This window comes from Oryctolagus cuniculus, chromosome 21 (genome assembly GCF_964237555.1).
Source record: "Oryctolagus cuniculus chromosome 21, mOryCun1.1, whole genome shotgun sequence".
In the NCBI taxonomy this organism is placed as follows: Eukaryota; Metazoa; Chordata; class Mammalia; order Lagomorpha; family Leporidae; genus Oryctolagus; species Oryctolagus cuniculus.
Window position 1 is genome coordinate 7,538,482 of NC_091452.1, and position 19,280 is coordinate 7,557,761.

At 48.7% G+C, this 19,280-nt stretch overlaps 1 protein-coding gene across 11 annotated transcripts in view; it reads right to left on the minus strand.

Annotated features, from left to right (window-relative positions):
• Positions 1 to 2,367: 2,367 nt before the first annotated feature.
• The window catches only part of RNF34 (ring finger protein 34), a 29,452-nt gene continuing 12,539 nt past the window's right edge, over positions 2,368 to 19,280 (minus strand). For 2 of the 11 annotated variants that reach the window (XM_002719738.5, XM_070066165.1), the window contains exons 2-6: positions 12,749 to 12,967; positions 10,890 to 11,297; positions 6,316 to 6,411; positions 5,872 to 6,073; positions 2,368 to 2,991 (exon numbers count right to left, since the gene is read on the minus strand). In XM_002719738.5, coding sequence (XP_002719784.1) covers positions 2,801 to 2,991; positions 5,872 to 6,073; positions 6,316 to 6,411; positions 10,890 to 11,297; positions 12,749 to 12,967 — 1,116 coding nt within the window. In that variant the 3' untranslated portion in view covers positions 2,368 to 2,800. Of the gene's footprint in view, positions 3,031 to 5,871; positions 6,074 to 6,315; positions 6,412 to 10,889; positions 11,298 to 12,748; positions 12,968 to 19,280 lie in introns of all 11 variants that reach the window. The other 9 variants (XM_070066162.1, XM_070066166.1, XM_017349540.3 and 6 more) reach the window with 7 other exon arrangements.

Genomic DNA, 19,280 nt, shown 5'->3' on the forward strand with positions numbered 1-19,280 from the left:
CCACGAGCCTGAGAGCTCGCGGCGCCGGTCAGTCACAGCTGCTTAACCAGAGAAGCAGAGGAGCTGTGCTCCTACCTGAGATTCTGACGTTTGCAGTCGCGTCAAATGATGCTCTGTCATACGCTCAGGGGAGTTTGCGCGATTCCGTCGTGGACTTTCAGAATTTCATCTTTATGACCTATTACCTACTCACAATATTCACTCAGCCATCACAGGCCCATTACAAACGCTGACCCCACGGGGAAACAAGTTCTTCAAGCAAGTCAGCCATTCCTCAGTATCCTTGGGGGACTGGTTCCAAGACACCCCCTTGTGTCCCTTGCTTAGGCCCCTTGTATTCAAGGGTACCGGGCAGGCATCTGGCCCAGCAGCTGGGCTGCCAGGTTTGGGCTCCCACCTTCTCCTGATCCCACCTTCCCGCTCACGTGACCCTCGAGAAGCATGGCTCAAGTAGTCGAGTCCCTGCCACCCATATAGGAAACCTGGCCTGGGTCCCTGGAATGAACCAACAGGTGGTAGATACCTGCATATCATCTATACCCATCCCCCTGGACTTAAATCATCCTTAGACTCCTCGTAACGCCGACTACAGCGTGACTGCTGAGGGAATCACGGCGTCAGTTAGGGGAGTTACGTCATTTCAAGTGCCAGACCGGATGAACTGTTTTGGCTGGTCCTTAAGCCACACAGGGCTACTTCAAAACACAATCTAAAAAATTCACTAAGAATGTTTGTATTGCTACCAAGAAGCACTTGATACAGCAACTCAAGAAGAGATGCTAAGGTATTTCAAGGTGAGACTATTTCCTAGTTTAACTCTAGACAAACCAGCAGCAGCTACTTGGTTTCTATTTAAGTTTGCCTACTGTAACCTGCTGGCCTGAATTTAAAGACTTCCTACCACCAAGTTAGCAACTGCAGGGGAAATGTTAATTCTGGAGTTCTCGGTCTCATGAGAAGCGCAGACCAAGGACACAGCCCAGGAAGCTGTGTGGGGAGCAAGCGATCTACTTGGGCTGCTGCAGGCAGGCAGGCAGGCACCTGTAGCGCCCCAGAAGGGGCTGTGATGGCTGTGGAGGTCTTAACTCACACACTGACCCTGGGAACCAGCAAAGACGGGCAAGACTTCCTTCACAGCCAGCCAACCCTGACCTCACACGGGCCAGCCATCTGCCTCCCTGCGTTCCTGGCTGTTTTAGGGTCTGTTATTTCATGGGTAGATCCTGAGCACCTGAGGGCAGATGTGTGTGACTGCAGTCACAAGTACAGCTGGGGACCAGCCCTGTGGTGTAGCAGGTGAAGCCACCTGCACCGGCATCCCATATGGGCATCAGTTTGAGACCCGGTTGCTCCTCTTCCAATCCAGCTCTCTGCTATGGCCTGGGAAAGCAGTAGAAGATGGCCCAAGTCCTTGAGCCCCTGCACCCACGTGGGAGACCCGGCTTTGGATCAGCACAGCTCCGGCTGTTGCAGCAATTGGGGAGTGAACTAGTGGAAGACCTCCTCGCTCTCTCTGGCTCTCCTCTGTGTGTAACTCTGACTTTCAAATCACTAAATAAATCTTAAAAAAAAAAAAAAAAAAAAAAAAAAAAAGGCAGAGCTGGAGTCTCAGCTGAGCAGTTAGGCATTGCATAAAATCCTATCTGCCTGCTAGCAGCAGCCTAAATCCACAGCTGGGCTCCACTCACCCGAAAGCACACCCTGATTCAAGCTGACCTAAAAGAATTCAGAACCACCCATGAGAGCTAATGCCCCAAGACTGGCATGCTGTGTAGTGCTGGAAGGGTTAAACTGCCACCAGTGTGAGAACAAACTCTGATGTAGCTGCCTCTCCGCAGATCTTAGACAAGTCCCTTGACCTCACAGACGCCAGGTTCCCCGTGTGTGAACAAGGGATCTGGGTCAGACTGCTGCCTCCCGGCATGCTGGGCAACAGCACGGGCGACAGCGACTCTGCAGTGCCCCCTTGCCGATAAGCTCGCTGTGACTTCTTTGAAGGGGCTCCCACCTCCTCTGAAGGGGGCTAGACCATGTGCAGAAACTCGCTGTTTACCCTAGTGAATCAGGAACTGAGACAATGTAAACAAAAACATTTTTTAATCTAATTTTATTCCTAAAGTTGAAATTAGCTAGCAGGTAGCACTAAAAATACACCTTCACCATACAAAACAGTGTAAACGCTTGAACATTAATAGAGAACTTAGCACACACACTCCTAATGGAAGAAGCCAGACACAGCCCTTGCTATAAAAGCTGTACCTGGACAAAAACGGCCGTGTTTAGTCTAAGGCCTGGCAGCCGACTACAGAATGTCAGTGGTTCCCAGTTATGTATAATGCAGAAACAGCAACGATGTGGAAACCTACATTCATCAGGTATTAGCATTTAATACATGACTAATCAAGTGACCATTCCGAGGCCACTGCTCGGCATGTTCCATACCAGCCACTTGTGGACAGTGACCTCATCCAGAGAACAGAAGGTTCGGACATCCAAGTGGTTTCAGTTAAAAATAGGAAGGAAGGGAGAGACCAGGACGTCCTCCAAGAGAGCAGCTTGCGCTCCCTGCCATCAAGTCTCGCTTCCACAGTCAGTGCTTGCGGGACAAGCAGGGAAGCTCGTGTCCACGGGACGGACCAAGGCTTCCACAACCTAGGGTGCGCCTTTCTGTTCCCAGTCCATAGTGAAAGTAATTTTTAAAACCAGCTTCACTCTGAACAGGAAGGCTCCAGTCCCTTCTGCGCACTGAAATGTTTGGGATCGAGCCTGGGGCGTCAGCGCTGCTGAGGAGAACCTCGGCTCAGGACTTGAACACGTGCACGGCCCGCACCACGTACTGCCGGCAGATGGGACACTCACTCATGCGCTTGCCGCACTTGGTGCAGGTGACCATGTGCCCGCACTCCAGCAGCACGCAGTCGATGACGGCGTCCATGCAGATCCGGCACAGGCTGTCGTCGTCCTCGTCCTGCAGCTGCAGCCGCTCGCCATCTGAAAGGCAACCAAGAGTGGGGCTGCGGGCACGTCTGCCTGCCCCCCGGCCCCAGGCCGAAGCTGAGCAGCCAGCTGCTGAGTGACCCCTGCAAGCCCAATACTGCCCCAGGGAGGGACAAGGACCGTAAGACTGCCTGTGCCCCAACACAGCCAGCTAAGGAGCGATTTAGAGTAGAGGAGGATTTCTGTAATTAGCAAAGAGAAACTTCAGAGTGGCCTTAGGATGCAGACACGAGTCGCCCCCGTGATGTGGCCGGGGCGGGCTGGGGGAGGGGGCACAGTCTGTGGCGCCTCCACGGTCCAGTCTGGAATAACTGCCCAGCCAGCAGCGAAGCCTTGGCAGCATCTCATTCACTCCGTTCCTGGCACCTGGCACAGCCGGAGTCTGTCTCAGTCAAACGGAACGTGCGCTGTGGCCAGATTCAGGTTCTCAGCAAGAAAGTCAAAGGACGAGGTGACAGCGACCTCAGGCTGGAATCTGACTACAGGGCTGTGGGCTTCTACGGAAACCAGGAGTGACGTGGGAAAGGGTGCAAGCTTGGAGGACCAGCAGCCTTTGCATTTGAGAGAAATGAACTTCACCACCTGCCTTGTGAGGAGACTCAAGTGTCTACAATGTGACCTAGGCGTGAGGTAGGGGCTGACATTTAAAAAAAATTGGATTATTGAAAGGCAAAACAACAGAGAGAGCCAGAAATTTTCCATCTATTGGTTCAGTCCCCCAAATGTTTTCAACAGGTTGGAGCTGGACCAGGCCAAAGCCAGAAGTCAAGATTTCTTTCTGGGTCTCCCACATGGGTAACAGGGACCCAAGACATGGGCTGGATCAGAAGCAGAATAACCAGGACTCGAACCAGTATTCCAGTATAGATTGCTGGTGTCACAGTGGAGGCCTAACCCACCGCACCACAGCGCCAGGCCCTGTTCTTCCCAGTCTTTTCAATGTAAGCATAAAGCAAAGGAGCCAGTCTGTCGCACTACCTGTAAGGCTGTGGGGGTTCATACTGGCACTCAGTGGTTTGAAGCCAGCCAAGCTGGGAAAGATGCCAGCTGTGCTCAAACAAAATATACCAAGTGGGGACCGAACCAAGGGAAAGACACTGGAAGCCATGTATGTCGTGGCCTCCTCTACCCATACACTCTTCCAGGGTGGGAATTATATCGTCATGCATTGTACATTGCCTGTTATTTAATTTGCAAATTAAAATGACTTCTCCCTTCACTGTTAGAACACCATTTCCCCAAAAACTGGAAGATTAAGACCAAGGCAGAGGGCTGGCACTATGGCATAATGGGTAAAAGCCACCACCTGCAGTGCCGGCATCCCATATGGGTGCCAATTCAAGTCCCGGCTGCTCCACTTCTGATCCAGCTCTAAAATGGCCTGGGAAAGCAGTAGAAGGATGTCCCAAGTCCTTGGGCCCCTGCACCTGCGTGGGAGACCCAGAAGCAGCTCCTGACTCCTGGCTTTGGATCAGTGCAGCTCCGGCCACTATGCCAACTGGGGAGTGAACCAGCAGATGGGGGACCTCTCTCTCTGCCTCTCCTCTGTGTAACTTTGACTTTCAAATAAATAAACAAATAAGTCTTAAAAAAAAAAAAAAAAAAGACCAATGCAAGATCATCTTAGAAACACATGTGCCAGGAACCAGCATTGTGGTGCAGCAGGTTAAGCCTCCACCTGCGACGCCAACATCCTCTATGGTCTTTGGTTCAAATCCTGGCCACCCCACTTAATGACCCAGCTCCCTAAATATGCAGCTGGGAAGGCAGCAGATGACCCAAGAGCTTGGATCCCTGCACCCAGGTGGAGACCTAGATGGAGTTCCAGATCCCTGTCTTTGGCATGACCTAGCCCTGGATGTTGTGGTCATTTGAGGAGTGAACCAATGGATGGAAGATCTCTTTCCTTCTCTCTGTAACTCTGCCTTTCAAATAAATAACTAAAAAAATAAACAAGGGGCAGGCACTGTGGCATAGAAGGTTAAGCCTCCGTGTGCAGTGCCGGCATCCCATTTGGGCATTGGTTCAAGTCCTGGCTGTACCACTTCTGGAGGAAGCTTCTGCTCCTGGCTTTGGATCAGCTCAGCTCTGGCCATTGTGGACGTTTGGGCAGTGAACCAGCAGATGGAAGACCTTTCTCTCTCTCTCTGGCTTGACCTGTCTCTTTAACTCTTTCAAATAAATATTTTTTTAAAAAAATTCTAAAGGGCATTTATAGCCCCGAGGTTAAGATGCTCTAGTCCCAGAGCAGGCCTTGTGGTGCCCTGGGTTAACCTCTGCTTGGGGCTCACATCCCTTATCAGAGTGCTGGCTGGAGTCTCAACTACTACACTTCTGATCCAGCTTTCTGCTAACACATCCTGGAAGGCAGAAGATGGCCCAAATGCTTGGGCCCCTGCCACGCATGCAGGAGACCCAAATGGAGTTCAGGCTCCCAACTTGATGCAGGCATTTGGGGAGTAACCCAGCAGATGAGAGCTCCATGCCTGTCTCACTCTCCACCTCTCCTCCCCTCTTGCTCTCCCTCTTGCTCTATGCCCAGGGCCCCCATCAGAGCACCTGAGTTCAATGCTGTGCTCCAGCTCCTGGCTAGCTTCCCGCTAATGCAGGTCACGGGAGGCAGCAGTGGGCGTTAAGTAGCTGGGTTCCTGCCACCCACATGAGACCTGGACTGAGCGCCCATGTTCGGCCTGGCCCAGCCCTGGCTATTGCAGGCATTTGGGAAGTGACCAACAGATCCGTGTTCACTCTTGCCCTGCCCCTCAAAACCCATTCTAATAAAAATAAGTTTGACTTAACTGAGACAGAGTTCACTTTGTTAAAGCCTAAGGAAGGATACTATAGGGGAAAAAAAAGAAAACAAAATTAACTTACATGATTTTTGGTTTTCTTCATTCTCTTTGTATAACCGGTTTACTTTCTCTACCAGCTCCCATTTTTCACAACAGCCAGAATAGTTGACAAAATTCCGAGCCAGGATTTCCTTCAGTTGGCGCACACTCATCCCTTCCACATCTTCAAGGCTTGACAGGTCAGACAGCGAGGCTCTCACTCTCTTCTGAGAAAGCCCAGGAGTCTGCAATCACAGAGTGCCCATCACCTCCGTCCCCACCCGCCCAGCCCCCACCCCTGCAGGCCTCGCTGGCCCTGGATATCCTTCCCAGACTGCTCCACAGTCCTTGTGGTGTTTTAACCAAGTATCCTACATTCAAACCAGGAGAAACTTTTTTTTTTTCATCAAGAGAAAGTTCACTTGGGCATCGTCCCTTCCTGCCAGACTGACATGTCAAAGAAACCAAATTTTACAGGCGGTCTCACCCTCTCCTCCAAGGTTTCTTCATCATCGTCGTCGTCATCGTCTTCATCATCGTCATCATCATCTTCTGTGTTTGCTGAAGCTATTTCACTTTGTACCTACACATACACACCCAGAATGTTCTCATTAGGCCAGGGACCGTATTTTCCTAACAGTACCAACCTGTATTTATCAAGCGAAAAACCTTTCCATAAACCCTCACCAGGAGCAGGGACATGGCTCAGTACACTCCATTTCTTTGGATCCCAAATCTTGCCGCCCTTCTCAAAGAGTTGGGCCCTACACAACTGCATAAAGAATTTACTTTCCAGGCTGGCGCTGTGGCTCACTTGGTTAATCCTCCACCTGCGGCGCCGGCATCCCATATGGGCGCCGGGTTCTAGTCCTGGTTGATCTTCTTCCAGTCCAGCGCTCTGCCGTGGCCTGGGAGTGCAGTGGAGGATGGCCCAAGTGCTTGGGCCCTGCACCTGCATGGGAGACCAGGAGGAAGCACCTGGCTCCTGGCTTCGGATCGGTGCAGCACCGGCCATAGCAGCCATTTGGGGGGTGAACCAATGGAAGGAAGACCTTTCTCTCTCTCTGTCTCTCTTTCTCACTGTCTATAACTCTACCTGTCAAATAAAAAAAAAAAAAATTTACTTTCCATATTATCTCAATTCCTGTGTGTGTGAATTTGTACAATACACCCAGAGTATTAACTCCCTAAAGAGGGCCCCATGATGGAATGTTACAGCCCTTAAGGATATGGGGTGGCACCACATCCTTACCATAGGATCTGCAAATGGCTGGTTTAACTGGGCCTCTCAGACACAGCCAGAAGAAGGATACTCCTCTGCCTAGATCAGCCCAAGTGCTGGGGACATCCAACGTGAAAGACAGTCCTACTGCATCACACACATGCCAATTCCAGAGAGGGCTCTAGGCTTCTTCACTGATGCCTGAGGCTACTTCTAGTCTCTCAAGTTCCTCAACAACCAGAGGCATTCTTTTCATAGAAAAAAACACAAATCCCTTCAACTTGAGTTTGCACCATCTCCCACTTCTTTTTTTAAAATTTTTAAGAAAGAGGGAGAGACAGAAACATCATCTATCTCCTGGTTCACTTCCCAAATGACTACAACAGTGGGGCTGGGCCAGGCCAAAGGTAAGAGCCAGGAGCTTCTTCTAGGTCTCCCAGATACGTGCAGGGGCCCAAGCACTTAGGTCATCCTCTGCTGCTTTCCCAGAAGCATTAGCAGGGAGCTGGATCAGAAGGGAGTAGCTGGGTCTCAAACCAGTGGCCACATGGAATGAGGGTGTCACAGGTGGCGGCTTTACCCACTACACCACAGCACCAACCCCTACCTCTTTCGATTCTATTTTGTCCATTAACCCAGTAGTAGTCTAGGCCAGTTTCCAGTATCAATATTCCACCCCATCGATTCACAGGCACCATGCTATGACATCCAGTGACCCATACTTCCCAAACGATGCCATATACTCAAAAGTAGTTCAAAGGTCAGATGTGTCTTTTTTTTTTTTTTTTTTTTTACAGGCAGAGTTAGACAGTGAGAGAGAGAGACAGAGAGAAAGGTCTTCCTTTTCCATTGGTTCACCCCCCAGTGGCCGCTGCAGCCGGTGCACCACACTGATCTGAAGCCAGGAGCCAGGTGCCTCTCCTGGTCTCCCATGTGGGTGCAGGGCCCAAGCACTTGGGCCATCCTCCACTGCCTTCCCGGGCCACAGCAGAGAGCTGGCCTGGAAGAGGAGCAACTGGGAAAGAATCCGGCGCCCCGACCGGGACTAGAACCTGGGGTGCCGGTGCCACAGGCGGAGGATTAGCCTAGTGAGCCGCGGCACTGGCCCAGATGTGTCTTTTGTTTGCATAATTATGATAGCTCAGGGCCAGTTCTGTGGCATAGTGGGTAAAGCCATTGCCTGCAGCAGAGCATCCCATATGGGTGCCAGTTCACATCCCTGCTGCTCCACTTCTGATCCAGCTCCCTGCTAATGCACTTGGGAAAGCAGTGGAAGACAGCCCCAGTGCTTGGGCCCTTGCACCCCTGTGGGAGACCCTGGATAAAACTCCCGGCTTTTGCCTGTCCCAGCCCTGACCGTTGAAGTCATTTGCAAAGTAAACCAGTGGATGGAACATCTGTCTCTCTCTTTCTCTCTGCCTCTCCTTCTCTGTAACTCTTTCAAATAACTAAATCTCTTTTAAAAATGATAATTATGACAGCTCTTATTTGGGGAAAAAAAAAGTCCCAGCTTGACCTTATCTAATTTATGAGTATTTGGAAGGCAACTAGATGAAAGTTCCTCTGCTTTAAATAATGACTTCAGGGAGCTGACACTGTGGCCTAGTGGGTAAAGCTGCTGCCTGCAGTGCCGGCATCCCATATAGGCGCTGGTTTGAGTCCTGGCTGTTCCACTTCTGATCCAGCACTCTGCTATGGCCTGGGAAAGCAAAAGATGGCCCAAGTCCTTGGGCCCCTGTACCCGCATGGGAGAACCGGAAGAAGCTCCTGGCTTCGGATCAGTGCAGCTCTAGCCGTTGCAGCCATCTCAGGAATGAACCAGCAGACTGAAGACCTCTCTCTCTCTCTGCCTCTGCCTCTCTGTAACTCTGCCTTTCAAATAAATAAATCTTTTAAATAAATAAATAACTACTTCAAGAGCCAGCACTGTGGCTCAGCAGGTAAAGCCACCACTTGTGACACTGACACGTGAGATCAGAGCACTAGTAAGGAGAGTCCAAGCTATTCTACTTCCCATCCAGCTTCTTGCAAATGCACCTAGGAGGCAACAGATGATGGACCAAGCATGTGGGTTCCTGCCACCCATGTGGCTGTTGTGGCCATTTGGGGAGTGAACCAACATATGTAAGATCTCTCTCCCTATCTCTATTGCTCTGCTTTTAAAATAAATAAACCTTTTGTAAAAAAATAACCATTTCAGGGAAATATTATATGCATAAATTGTTTAAAACAATTCTTTCAACATTTTAGGATTACTCATACACAAGTGAATATCAATTACAAACCCTTGCATGTTATTCAATCAGGATGCCCAGGGACTTCATTGGAATAAAATTCTTTTTTATTTTAAAGAATTTAAGATTTTTGTTGTTGTTTATCTGAAAGGTACAGTTAGAGAGAGGAGAGACAGAGACAAATATTCTGTGTACTGGTTCACTCTCCAAGTGACCTCAATAGCCAGAGTTGGGTCAGGCCAAAGCCAGGAGCCTGGAACTCCATCCAGGTCTCCCACGTGGCTGGCAGGGGCCCAAGTTCTTGGACCATCTCCCACTGCTTTCCCAGGCACATTAGCAGGGAGCTGGATCAGAAGTGGAGCAGCTGGGACTTGAACTGGCACTCACATGAGCTGCTGGTGTTGCAGGCAGTGGCTTAATCTGCTGTGCTGCAACACTGGTCCCTGAAATACTACCCCTGACCACATTTTACATTTTAGGGAGAGATCGTCTATCTGCTGGTTCACTCCCTCCCAAATGTCCACACCAGCCAGGGATGGGCCAGCAGAAGCTAGCAGCCAAGAACTCCATCTGGGTCTCCCATGGAGGCCCAAGTATTCAAGCCACTTTCCACTTCCTTCCCAGGTACACTAGCAGGGAGCTGGATAGGAAGCACAGTAGCAAGATCACACTCTGACAGAGGACGAGAGAATCACAAGCAGTGGCTTAACTCTGGGTCACAAGGCCAGCTACAACACTACTGATTTTTATTTTGTTTTTGTAATTTAAGTGCAGAGAAACAAACGGAACAAATTTCTATCCACTGGTTTCCTCTCCAAATGCCTGTAACAGTCAGGGTTGGACCATGCAGAAGCTGGGAATAGAGAACTCAATTCAGGTCCTCCATGTGGGTGATCCCTTTACCTGCTGCCTCCCAGGGTCTACCAGGAAGCTGGATCAGGAGCCAGATTTGGGACTTGAATCCAGATACTCTGATATGCGATGTGGGTGACCTAACTGCTAGGACAAAAGCCCACCCCAGATGACTATTGTTGTTTAATTTATTTGGAAGGCAGAATGATAGAGAAAGAGAGACACAGAAAGAAATCTATCTATTGGTTCATCCCCTAAATGCCCTCACTATCACATGGGTGGCAAGAACACCAAGTACTTGAGCCATCATCTGCTGCCTCCCAGGAATATGACCATAAAGCTGGACTGGAAGAAGAGGCAGCTACTCTCATAAAGGATACAGACATCCCCAACAGCAACTTAACCCTCTGCATCACAAAGCCCACCCAACCCAGATTGCTTTTTATGGTCACTGACACTTGTACATAGTCCCACAAACAGGTATCTGCTACTTTTTCACAGTCATTACTTCAAATGAGGTCAAGAGACGGAAGAACTATTTGTGGACCTTACAATGGACTCTGGGGCCTCCTGGCATCTAAGCACTGAAATTGTACATCTGGAGAGCTGCAAGTGTAGAGTTCAGCTGCATGTGGAACCTCTGCTCCAGCCCATGACCTCTCATTTAACAGAAGTCTTCAAGTGCTGAAGTTCCCCCATATACGGCCAAGAGTAAGTGTGCCAGGCCCTCAGTAATCAGTCACACCCTCGTACCTGTGCCAGCGCTCCAGATCTGGCGGTCCCATCTCTATCCATAAGCTCTCCCTGAAACGAAGACACAGTAGCAGAGGGGGCTGTAGAGTTTGAAAAAAACGAATGTGTAAAAAAGCTAGAAGTCTGGGACCGTGAAGAGTTCAGACTGCCTGTGTCCAGGTGGTCCTCAGAGCCTAGTCCGTGATGGCACAGAACCAGATCTACCAAGTCTTCTTTCTCCCGACAAGTGTCTGTCGGTATATTTCTAAGCATGAGATACTGCCGCAGATCCTTCACCTTCAGCCGCATTAACTGAGGGCGCTGAAAGGCCGTCGCTTGTAGCAGGTGACAAGTAGAACATCTACGGAGGTTTTCTTCTAAGACTGAACAAACGGAGCAAAAATCTTTCTTGCAGTCGCAACATACGTGCTGAAGAAAAAGAGCAGAAACGTTTAATGCTAGTAAGATGTAAGTCATTGTGAGAACACTAGTTTTCCTTCTGCCTTCTATTACAATTTAACTGTTGTTTCTTATGAAGTTCCCTATTGCACTAAGTACATGCACAGGCATCTTAGCATCCCAGAAGCCAGGAAAAACAAAACAGTCACTGCCAAGGCCGTGTGGATTCACAGAAGTTGAAATACAGGGCTTTAAGAAAAACACACACTCTTGTATTAATGAATTAAAACCTTTCCACCCCTCGGTGCAAACATGTAATTAGCAGAGCAGAGCTGACACCAACCACAGAGCAGAAAGCACAACTACAAGCTCTCTTCCGGTTCTTTTCCAGTGTGAACAACTTCCTCATTTAAAGAAGGAAAAAAGCCAAACAGATTAAAAGAAAGGCAACTGATCTCTCGAGGTCAATCCAGGAATTAGAGGTCCCCACTAATGCAGTAATCAGTTGCACAGCCTCAATCACAATCAAAGCCATTCCACCAGAGAACACCAAAGTGGACACTATAATGCAGTCACTTCTGGCTATGCACTCTTCCCACAAGTTAACACTTCTCCCCTCGACTATTTCAAAGGACTAGACGGTGACCAGCAAAGACACCAAGATGGCCTAGTAACATGATGGTTCTAAGAATGACTCTCTGTCCTAGTGGAAACTAAATAATTTATGTTGAATATCTAAACAGTAGTTATCATACTAATTTTTTCATTGGGGAATTAACAATATGGGTAGAGAATTTTTTTTGAAACTTGAGATCATAGCTAAGTAAATCATCTCTGAATAAAACTGCAAACTAAATTTCTTGTTTCAAAATGTAAATGTCATCAGAAGAATTAAAAGGTACAAACCAGAGTTCAGGAGAAAGGATGCCTAAGCAGCATGAGAAATAACAATGTCTATTCAGAAAACATGAACACTACTGTAATCCTTTCAATGAATAATTTTACAAAGGGGAAATGTTTAATGAGACTAAACTTTAGATTTAAAAAAAAAAAGAAAATTCATGGCCAGTGCCGCGACTCACTAGGCTAATCCTCCACCTTGCGGCGCCGGCACACTGGGTTCTAGTCCCTGTCGGGGCGCCGGATTCTGTCCCGGTTGCCCCTCTTCCAGGCCAGCTCTCTGCTGTGGCCAGGGAATGCAGTGGAGGATGGCCCAAGTGCTTGGGCCCTGCACCCCATGGGAGACCAGGAGAAGCACCTGGCTCCTGCCATCGGATCAGCGCGGTGCGCCAGCCGCAGCGCGCCGGCCATGGTGGCCATTGGAGGGTGAACCAACGGCAAAGGAAGACCTTTCTCTCTGTCTCTCTCTCTCACTGTCCACTCTGCCTGTCAAAAAAAAAAAAAAATCATTAGCTATTCAAAATAACCCTCAATCAAGAGTTTTGATCCATGTCTTGTGCACAACATTTCATCCAACTCACCTTTTTTCTAAAGACTGAAAATGAAAGTCCACAGGCTTTGCAAACTATATTAGGTCCTTCCGTGGCTGCTGGTGGGTAGGTGGAAAAATCAGGGTTTGGTGTAAATCTGAATGGACCGGTACCTCCTGCCAATCCTGACTGCTGGCCCCTGACAGCTCCGGTTCCCATGACTTCATTCAGCAGCCCACAGCATGAAGCCCACATAGACGTGGCCCCCGCCTGAAAAGGAACCACAAGTGCCACAGTTTAAAAGTGGAGGGCTGGCGTTTGACATACACTTAACATTTCACTTGGTCTGCCCACACCCGCATCAGAACGTCTGGGTTCAAATTCTGACTCTGCTTCTCATACCAGATTCCTGCTAATGTACAAGCTGGGAGGTAGGTGATGGCTCAAATAGTTGGGGTCCTGCCACCCACACAGGAGACATGAATTGAGTTCTGGGCTTCTGGCTTTGGCCTGGTCTAGCTCCAGCTCTTGAGGTCATCTGGAGAATCAGTAGATACAAGCTCGTTCTCTTTTAAATACAGTTTTGTTTTGTTTAAAATAACACTGTTCAAAAAAAAAGCTGAGTAAACCTAGGCTGTCTAGCACCCTCAGCCCTGATACCATGCTGGAGAATTAACAGGTTGGGCAGCCTCAATCTGAAACTTTATGAGAATCAAAATGACACAAAGTTTTTGATTTTGGAGTGTTTTTGATTTTTCGGATTTAGATTAGGAATGCTCAACTGGTCTTTCAGTCTCAAGTATTTCAGACAAGGGAATACTCAACCTATATCCCTTCAGATACCAAAATTTAAAGCTAATTGGAAAGAAATTATTTTCCTGTATTTTCAAAGAATACCTGGCACTGGAGATACTTACGGTATCTAGTTAAGGAAAAAACAGCATGATCCAAATTAACACACACACACACACACACACACAAAACAAACAAACAAACAAAAAAAACCCCACATCCATCCAAACATACAAAGATGCATATACAGTGGGCAGAAAAAAAAAAAAAAAAGACTGGAGAGAAGTATGCCCTGTTGCCCTGTTCGACACTTGACACATGCTTATACCAAAAAAAAAAAAAATTTTTTTTTTTTTTTTGACAGGCAGAGTGGACAGTGAGAGAGAGAGACAAAGAGAAAGGTCTTCCTTTGCCGTTGGTTCACCCCCAATGGCCTCCGCGGCCAGCGCGCTGCAACCGGCCCACTGCGCTGATCTGATGTCAGGAGCCAGGTACTTATCCTGGTCTCCCATGGGGTGCAGCGCCCAAGCACTTGGGCCATCCTCCACTGCACTCCCGGGCCATAGCAGAGAGCTGGCCTGGAAGAGGGGCAACCGGGACAGAATCCAGCGCCCCGACAGGGACTAGAACCCGGTGTGCCGGCGCCGCAAGGCAGAGGATTAGCCTATTGAGCAATGGCGTCGGCCTCATTTTTTTTTTTTTAACCTTAAATTCAAATTTCCTGGGTGCTATGTATTCTATCTGGTAACTTTAGGCTGCTGGTTATCGTACAAGATACCAAACTAAGGTTCTATAGGCCATTAGCTATTATTTAGCAGAAAGAACCTAAATTCAGATTACTTACTATCACTAAACCTCTGTTCTCTATCTGCGGCTATGGACAGTATATTATGGCATTTATAGGTAACCATTTTATTTTTATTAAAAAAAATAAGGAAGGACCAGCATTGCGGCATAGCAGGTAAAGCCACTTCCTGCAATGTATATGCTGTAATCCCATATGGGTGCCAATTCATTTCCCACCTGCTCCACTTCCAATCCCTGCTAATGGCCTGTTATAACCAGCCTAAGATGGCCCAAGTGTTTGGGCGCCTGCACCCATGTGAAAATCAGGATAAAACTCCTGGCTTCTGACTTGCCCAGTGCAGGCCACTGCAGCCATTTGGGGAGTCTATCAGTGACAGAAGCACTCTCTTTCAAATAAATACATCTTCAAATAAAAGAGGGGCAGGGCAGCACTGTGGCATAATAGGTAAAGCCGCTGCCCACAGTGCCAACATCCCACATGGGTGCCAGTTTGGGTCCCAGCTGCTCCACTTCCCATCCAGCTCTCTGCTATGGCCTGGGAAAGCAGCAGAAAATGGTCCAAGTGCTTGGGCCCCTGAACCCACATGGAAGACCCAGATGAAGTTCCTGGCTCCTGGCTTCCGATCAGCCCAGTTCCGGCCTTTGCAGCGATTCGGGGAGTGAACCAGTGGATAGAAGCCCTCTCTCTCCCTCTCTCTGTAATTTTGCTTTTCAAATAAATAAATCTTAAAGGAGGGAGGGGGAGGGGCTGGCTCTGTGGCAGGTAAAAGCCCCAGCCTACAGTACCAGCATCCCATATGGGCATCGGTTCAAGTCCTGGCTGCTCCTCTTCTGATCCAACTCCCTGCTAACAGGCCTGGGAAAACAGTAGAAGATGGCCCAAGTCCTGGCTCCTGGCTTCAGATCAATCCAGCTCTGGCTGTTCAGGCCATTTGGGGGTGAACCAGTGGTGCCCATATGGATGCTAACGCTGGCCCCAAAATAAATCTTTAAGAAAAAAGACAAATTTACTTTGGTGCAAAAGTTTTTTTAATAATTCAGGGTGGTAGCCGGCGCCGCGGCTCACTAGGCTAATCCTCCGCCTAGCGGCGCCGGCACACCGGGTTCTAGTCCCGGTCGGGGTGCCGGATTCTGTCCCGGTTGCCCCTCTTCCAGGCCAGCCCTCTGCTGTGGCCAGGGAGTGCAGTGGAGGATGGCCCAGGTGCTTGGGCCCTGCACCCCATGGGAGACCAGGAAAAGCACCTGGCTCCTGGCTCCTGCCATCGGATCAGCGCGGTGCGCCAGCCGCAGCGCGCCGGCCGCGGCGGCCATTGGAGGGTGAACCAACGGCAAAAGGAAGACCTTTCTCTCTGTCTCTCTCTCTCACTGTCCACTCTGCCTGTCAAAAAAAAAAAAAAAAAAAAAAAGAAATAATTCAGGGTGGTTTTTTTGAAAGATTTATTTGAGAGGCAGAGTTACAGAGAGAGAGAGAGACAGAGAGGTCTTCTATCTGCTGGTTCACTCCCCAAATGGCCAAAACAGTGGGAGCTGGGCTGATCCAAAGCCAGGAGCCAGGAGCTTCTTCCACTTCTCCCACATGGGTACAGGGGCCCAAGCACTTGGGACATCTTCCACTGCTTTCCCAGGCCATAAGCAGGGAGCTAGATGGGAAATGGAGCAGCCAGGACTCAAACTAGAGCCATATGGGATGCCAGTGCCACAGGCAGAGGATTAACCTACCATGCCACAGTGCTGACCCCAAAACAGTTTTTTCATAACACACATTTTCCATGTTCTTGAAGACTATATATACTCATGTGTTTCAAAAATTTTAAGATTTATTTATGTATCTGAAAGGCAGAGTTGCAGAGAGAGATGGAGAGTCTCCCTCTCTCTCACTCACATACACAGGAGAGGTAGAGGGAGAAGGGGGAGATACCTTCCATCTGCTGGTTCACTCCCCAAACAGCCACAAACACCTAGCACTGGCCCAGTCAAGAAGCCAAGAGCTTCATCTTGGTCTCTCATGTGGGTGCAGGGACCCAAACACAAGGGCCATCATCTACTGCTTTTTACCAGGCCATTAGCAGGGAGCTGGATGGGAAGCAGAGCAACTGGGACTTGAACCAGCACCCATATAGGACGTTGGCACTGCAGGAAGTAGTTTTACCTGCTATGCCACATTGCCAGTCCTAATAATTCATACTTCTAATACCTCAGGGGGCCAGCAATGTGGCGCAGTAGGTTAGGCATCTGCTTGTAGCACCAGCATCCCATACAGGTGACAGTTCAGGTTCTGGCTGCTCTAATTACAAACCAGCTCCCTGCAGCTGGCCTAGGAAGGTAGTGTAGGCCAAGTGCTGGGGCCCCTGCACCCTAGTGGGGGACACATGCACCCTAGTAGGAGACCCAGAAGAGGCTCCTGGTTCCTGGCTTTTGATCAGACCAGCTCCGGCTGTTGTGGCCATTTAGGGAGTGAACCAGCAGATGGAAGGCCTCTCTGTCTCTCCTTCTCTGTAACTCTGCCTCTCAAGTAAATACATAAACCTTAAAAAAAAAAAAAAAAAAAAAAAAAAAAGTCAGTTTCTAGATATATAACTCAGACTCCAGAGCCATGGTTTGCTTAACCATAAAGGCAAGAAAATCCAGATTTTTTAAAAAAGATTTATTTTATTTATTTGGAAGACAGAGTTACAGAGAGAGGTAAAGGCAGAGAGAGGTCTTCTATCCACTGGTTCACTCCCCAGATGGCCACAATAGTTGGAGCTGTGCTGATCCGAAGCCAGGAGCCAGGAGCTTCTTCCCGATCTCCCACGTGGGTGCAGGAGCCCAAAGACTTGGGCCATCTTCTACTGCTTTCCCAGGCCATAGTAGAGAGCTAGATTGGAAGAGGAGCAGCCAGGACTAGAACCAGCACCCACATGGGATGCCGGGACTTCAGGCCAGGGCTTTAACCTGCTGCGCCACAGTGCCATCCCCCAAAATCCAGATTTACTAACAGTTACTTCAAAGCAATTATTTTTCTAAGCAAAAGATTCATCCACAGTTCCTTTTTTTTTAAGATTTATTTATTTGAAAGTCAGAGTTACACAGAGAAGGGAAGGCAGAGAGAGAGAGGGGTCTTCTATCCATTGGTTCATTCCCCCAGTTGGCTGCAATAGCTAGGGCTGCACTAGGAGCCAGGAGCTTCCTCCGGGTCTTCCCATGTGGGTATAGGGGCCCAAGGACTTGGGCCATCTTCTACTGCTTTCCCAGGCCACAGCAAATAGCTGGATTGGAAGTGGAGCAGCCAGGTCTCGAACCAGTGCCATATGGGATGCCAGCACTAAAGGTAGCAGCTTTACCCACTACACAAAAGTGCCGGCCCCAAGTCTGCAGTTCTTTTAAGGTAAGCTCTCTTAAAAACAACTGAACATGCTTCCAAAGGCAGAGTTACAGAGACGGAGAGACAGAGAGAGAGACAGAGAGAGAGAGAGAGGTCTTCCATGCATGAATTCATTCCTTAAATGGCCGCAACAGTAAGAGTTGGACCAATCCAAAGCCAGAATCTAGGAGCTTCTTCTGGTTCTCCCTTAGGTACAGGGGCCTAAGGACTTGAGCCATCTTCTATTGTTTTCCCAAGCCATAGCAGAGAGCTGGATTGGAAGTGAAGCAGCCGGGACTCAAACTAGTGCCCATATGGGATCCTGGCACTGCAGATGGCAGCTTTACCAACTACTCCACAGTGTAGGCCCTTAAATTATTTTTTTAAAAAGATTTATTTTAAAAAGAGATTATTTTATTTGAAAAGCAGAGTAAGTATATATCGACAGACAGCAAGTTCTTCCATCTGCTGGTTCACTCTGCAGATGGCCTCAATGGTCAAGGCTGGGGCAGACAGAAGTCAGGAGCTTCATCTGGGTCTCCCCTGTGGGTGCAGGGGCCCAAGTACCTGGGTCATCCTCTGCTGCTTTTCCATGCACATTAGCAATGAGCTGCATCAGAAGTGAAGCAGTTGGAAACCAGTGCCCATCTGGGATGCTGGCTGGCACTGCAGGTGGTAGCTTAACCTGCTAAGCCACAGTGCTAGCCCCAAATTATTTTTTCTTGGTAAAGATTCATTAAAGTTTTATTTATTTTATTTGAAATGTACAGTGAGAGAGAGAGAAATCTTCCTTCCACTGATTCACTTCCCAAATGGCCATAACAGCCAAGGCTGGGCCAGGCCAAAGCTAGGAGCTCCACTCTAATCTTCCATATGCGTGGTAGGGACCCAAGCATTTTAATCATCTGCTGCTGCCTTCACAGGCCCAATACCAGGAAACCGTGTGGGAAGTGGAGCAGCAGGGTCTCAAATCACTACCCCAATATGGGATACTGCTTTAAAAAGAGTTACCTTAACCAGCTGCTCCACAGTGTGGCCCTCAGCAAAAGATCAATTAAAAGATTATGACCTAGCAAACCAAAAATCTGAAATGAGATTCCCTTTCAAAAGCAGCAGTGTCACATCTTGCCCTTCATACCAGTTTTACAATGCATTAAGGAAGGATATAACTGCTAAAACCACGTTAATGGTACAATTATTAAAATCTTTAACTGACATGAAACCTGTGATCAAGTTGGGGAATTCTGGAGAAAGATTTTGAATATCTCCCTCTTCCTCCCTCCCCCCAAAATCTGGAATACTTATTTTACTGAGCTATTACACCAGTTTTAACATTTTCCTTGTGTTATGTTTAAAAAAATAAGCAGGCCGATGTTGCGGCACAGCAGGTCAAGAGACCACCTGCAACGCTGCCATCCCACACAGGAGCCCAATCTGAGTCCCGGCTGCCCCACTTCAGACCCAGCTCCCTGCTAATGCACCTTGGAAAGCAGCGGAAGATGGCCCAAGTGCTTGGGCTCCTGCATCCATGTGAGAGACCAGGATGGAGTTCCTGGCTCTTGGCTTTGGCCTTGCCTGGCCTAGCCCCAGCTGTTGTTGCCAGTTGAAGTACGAACCAACAGATGGAAGTTCTGTTTTTCC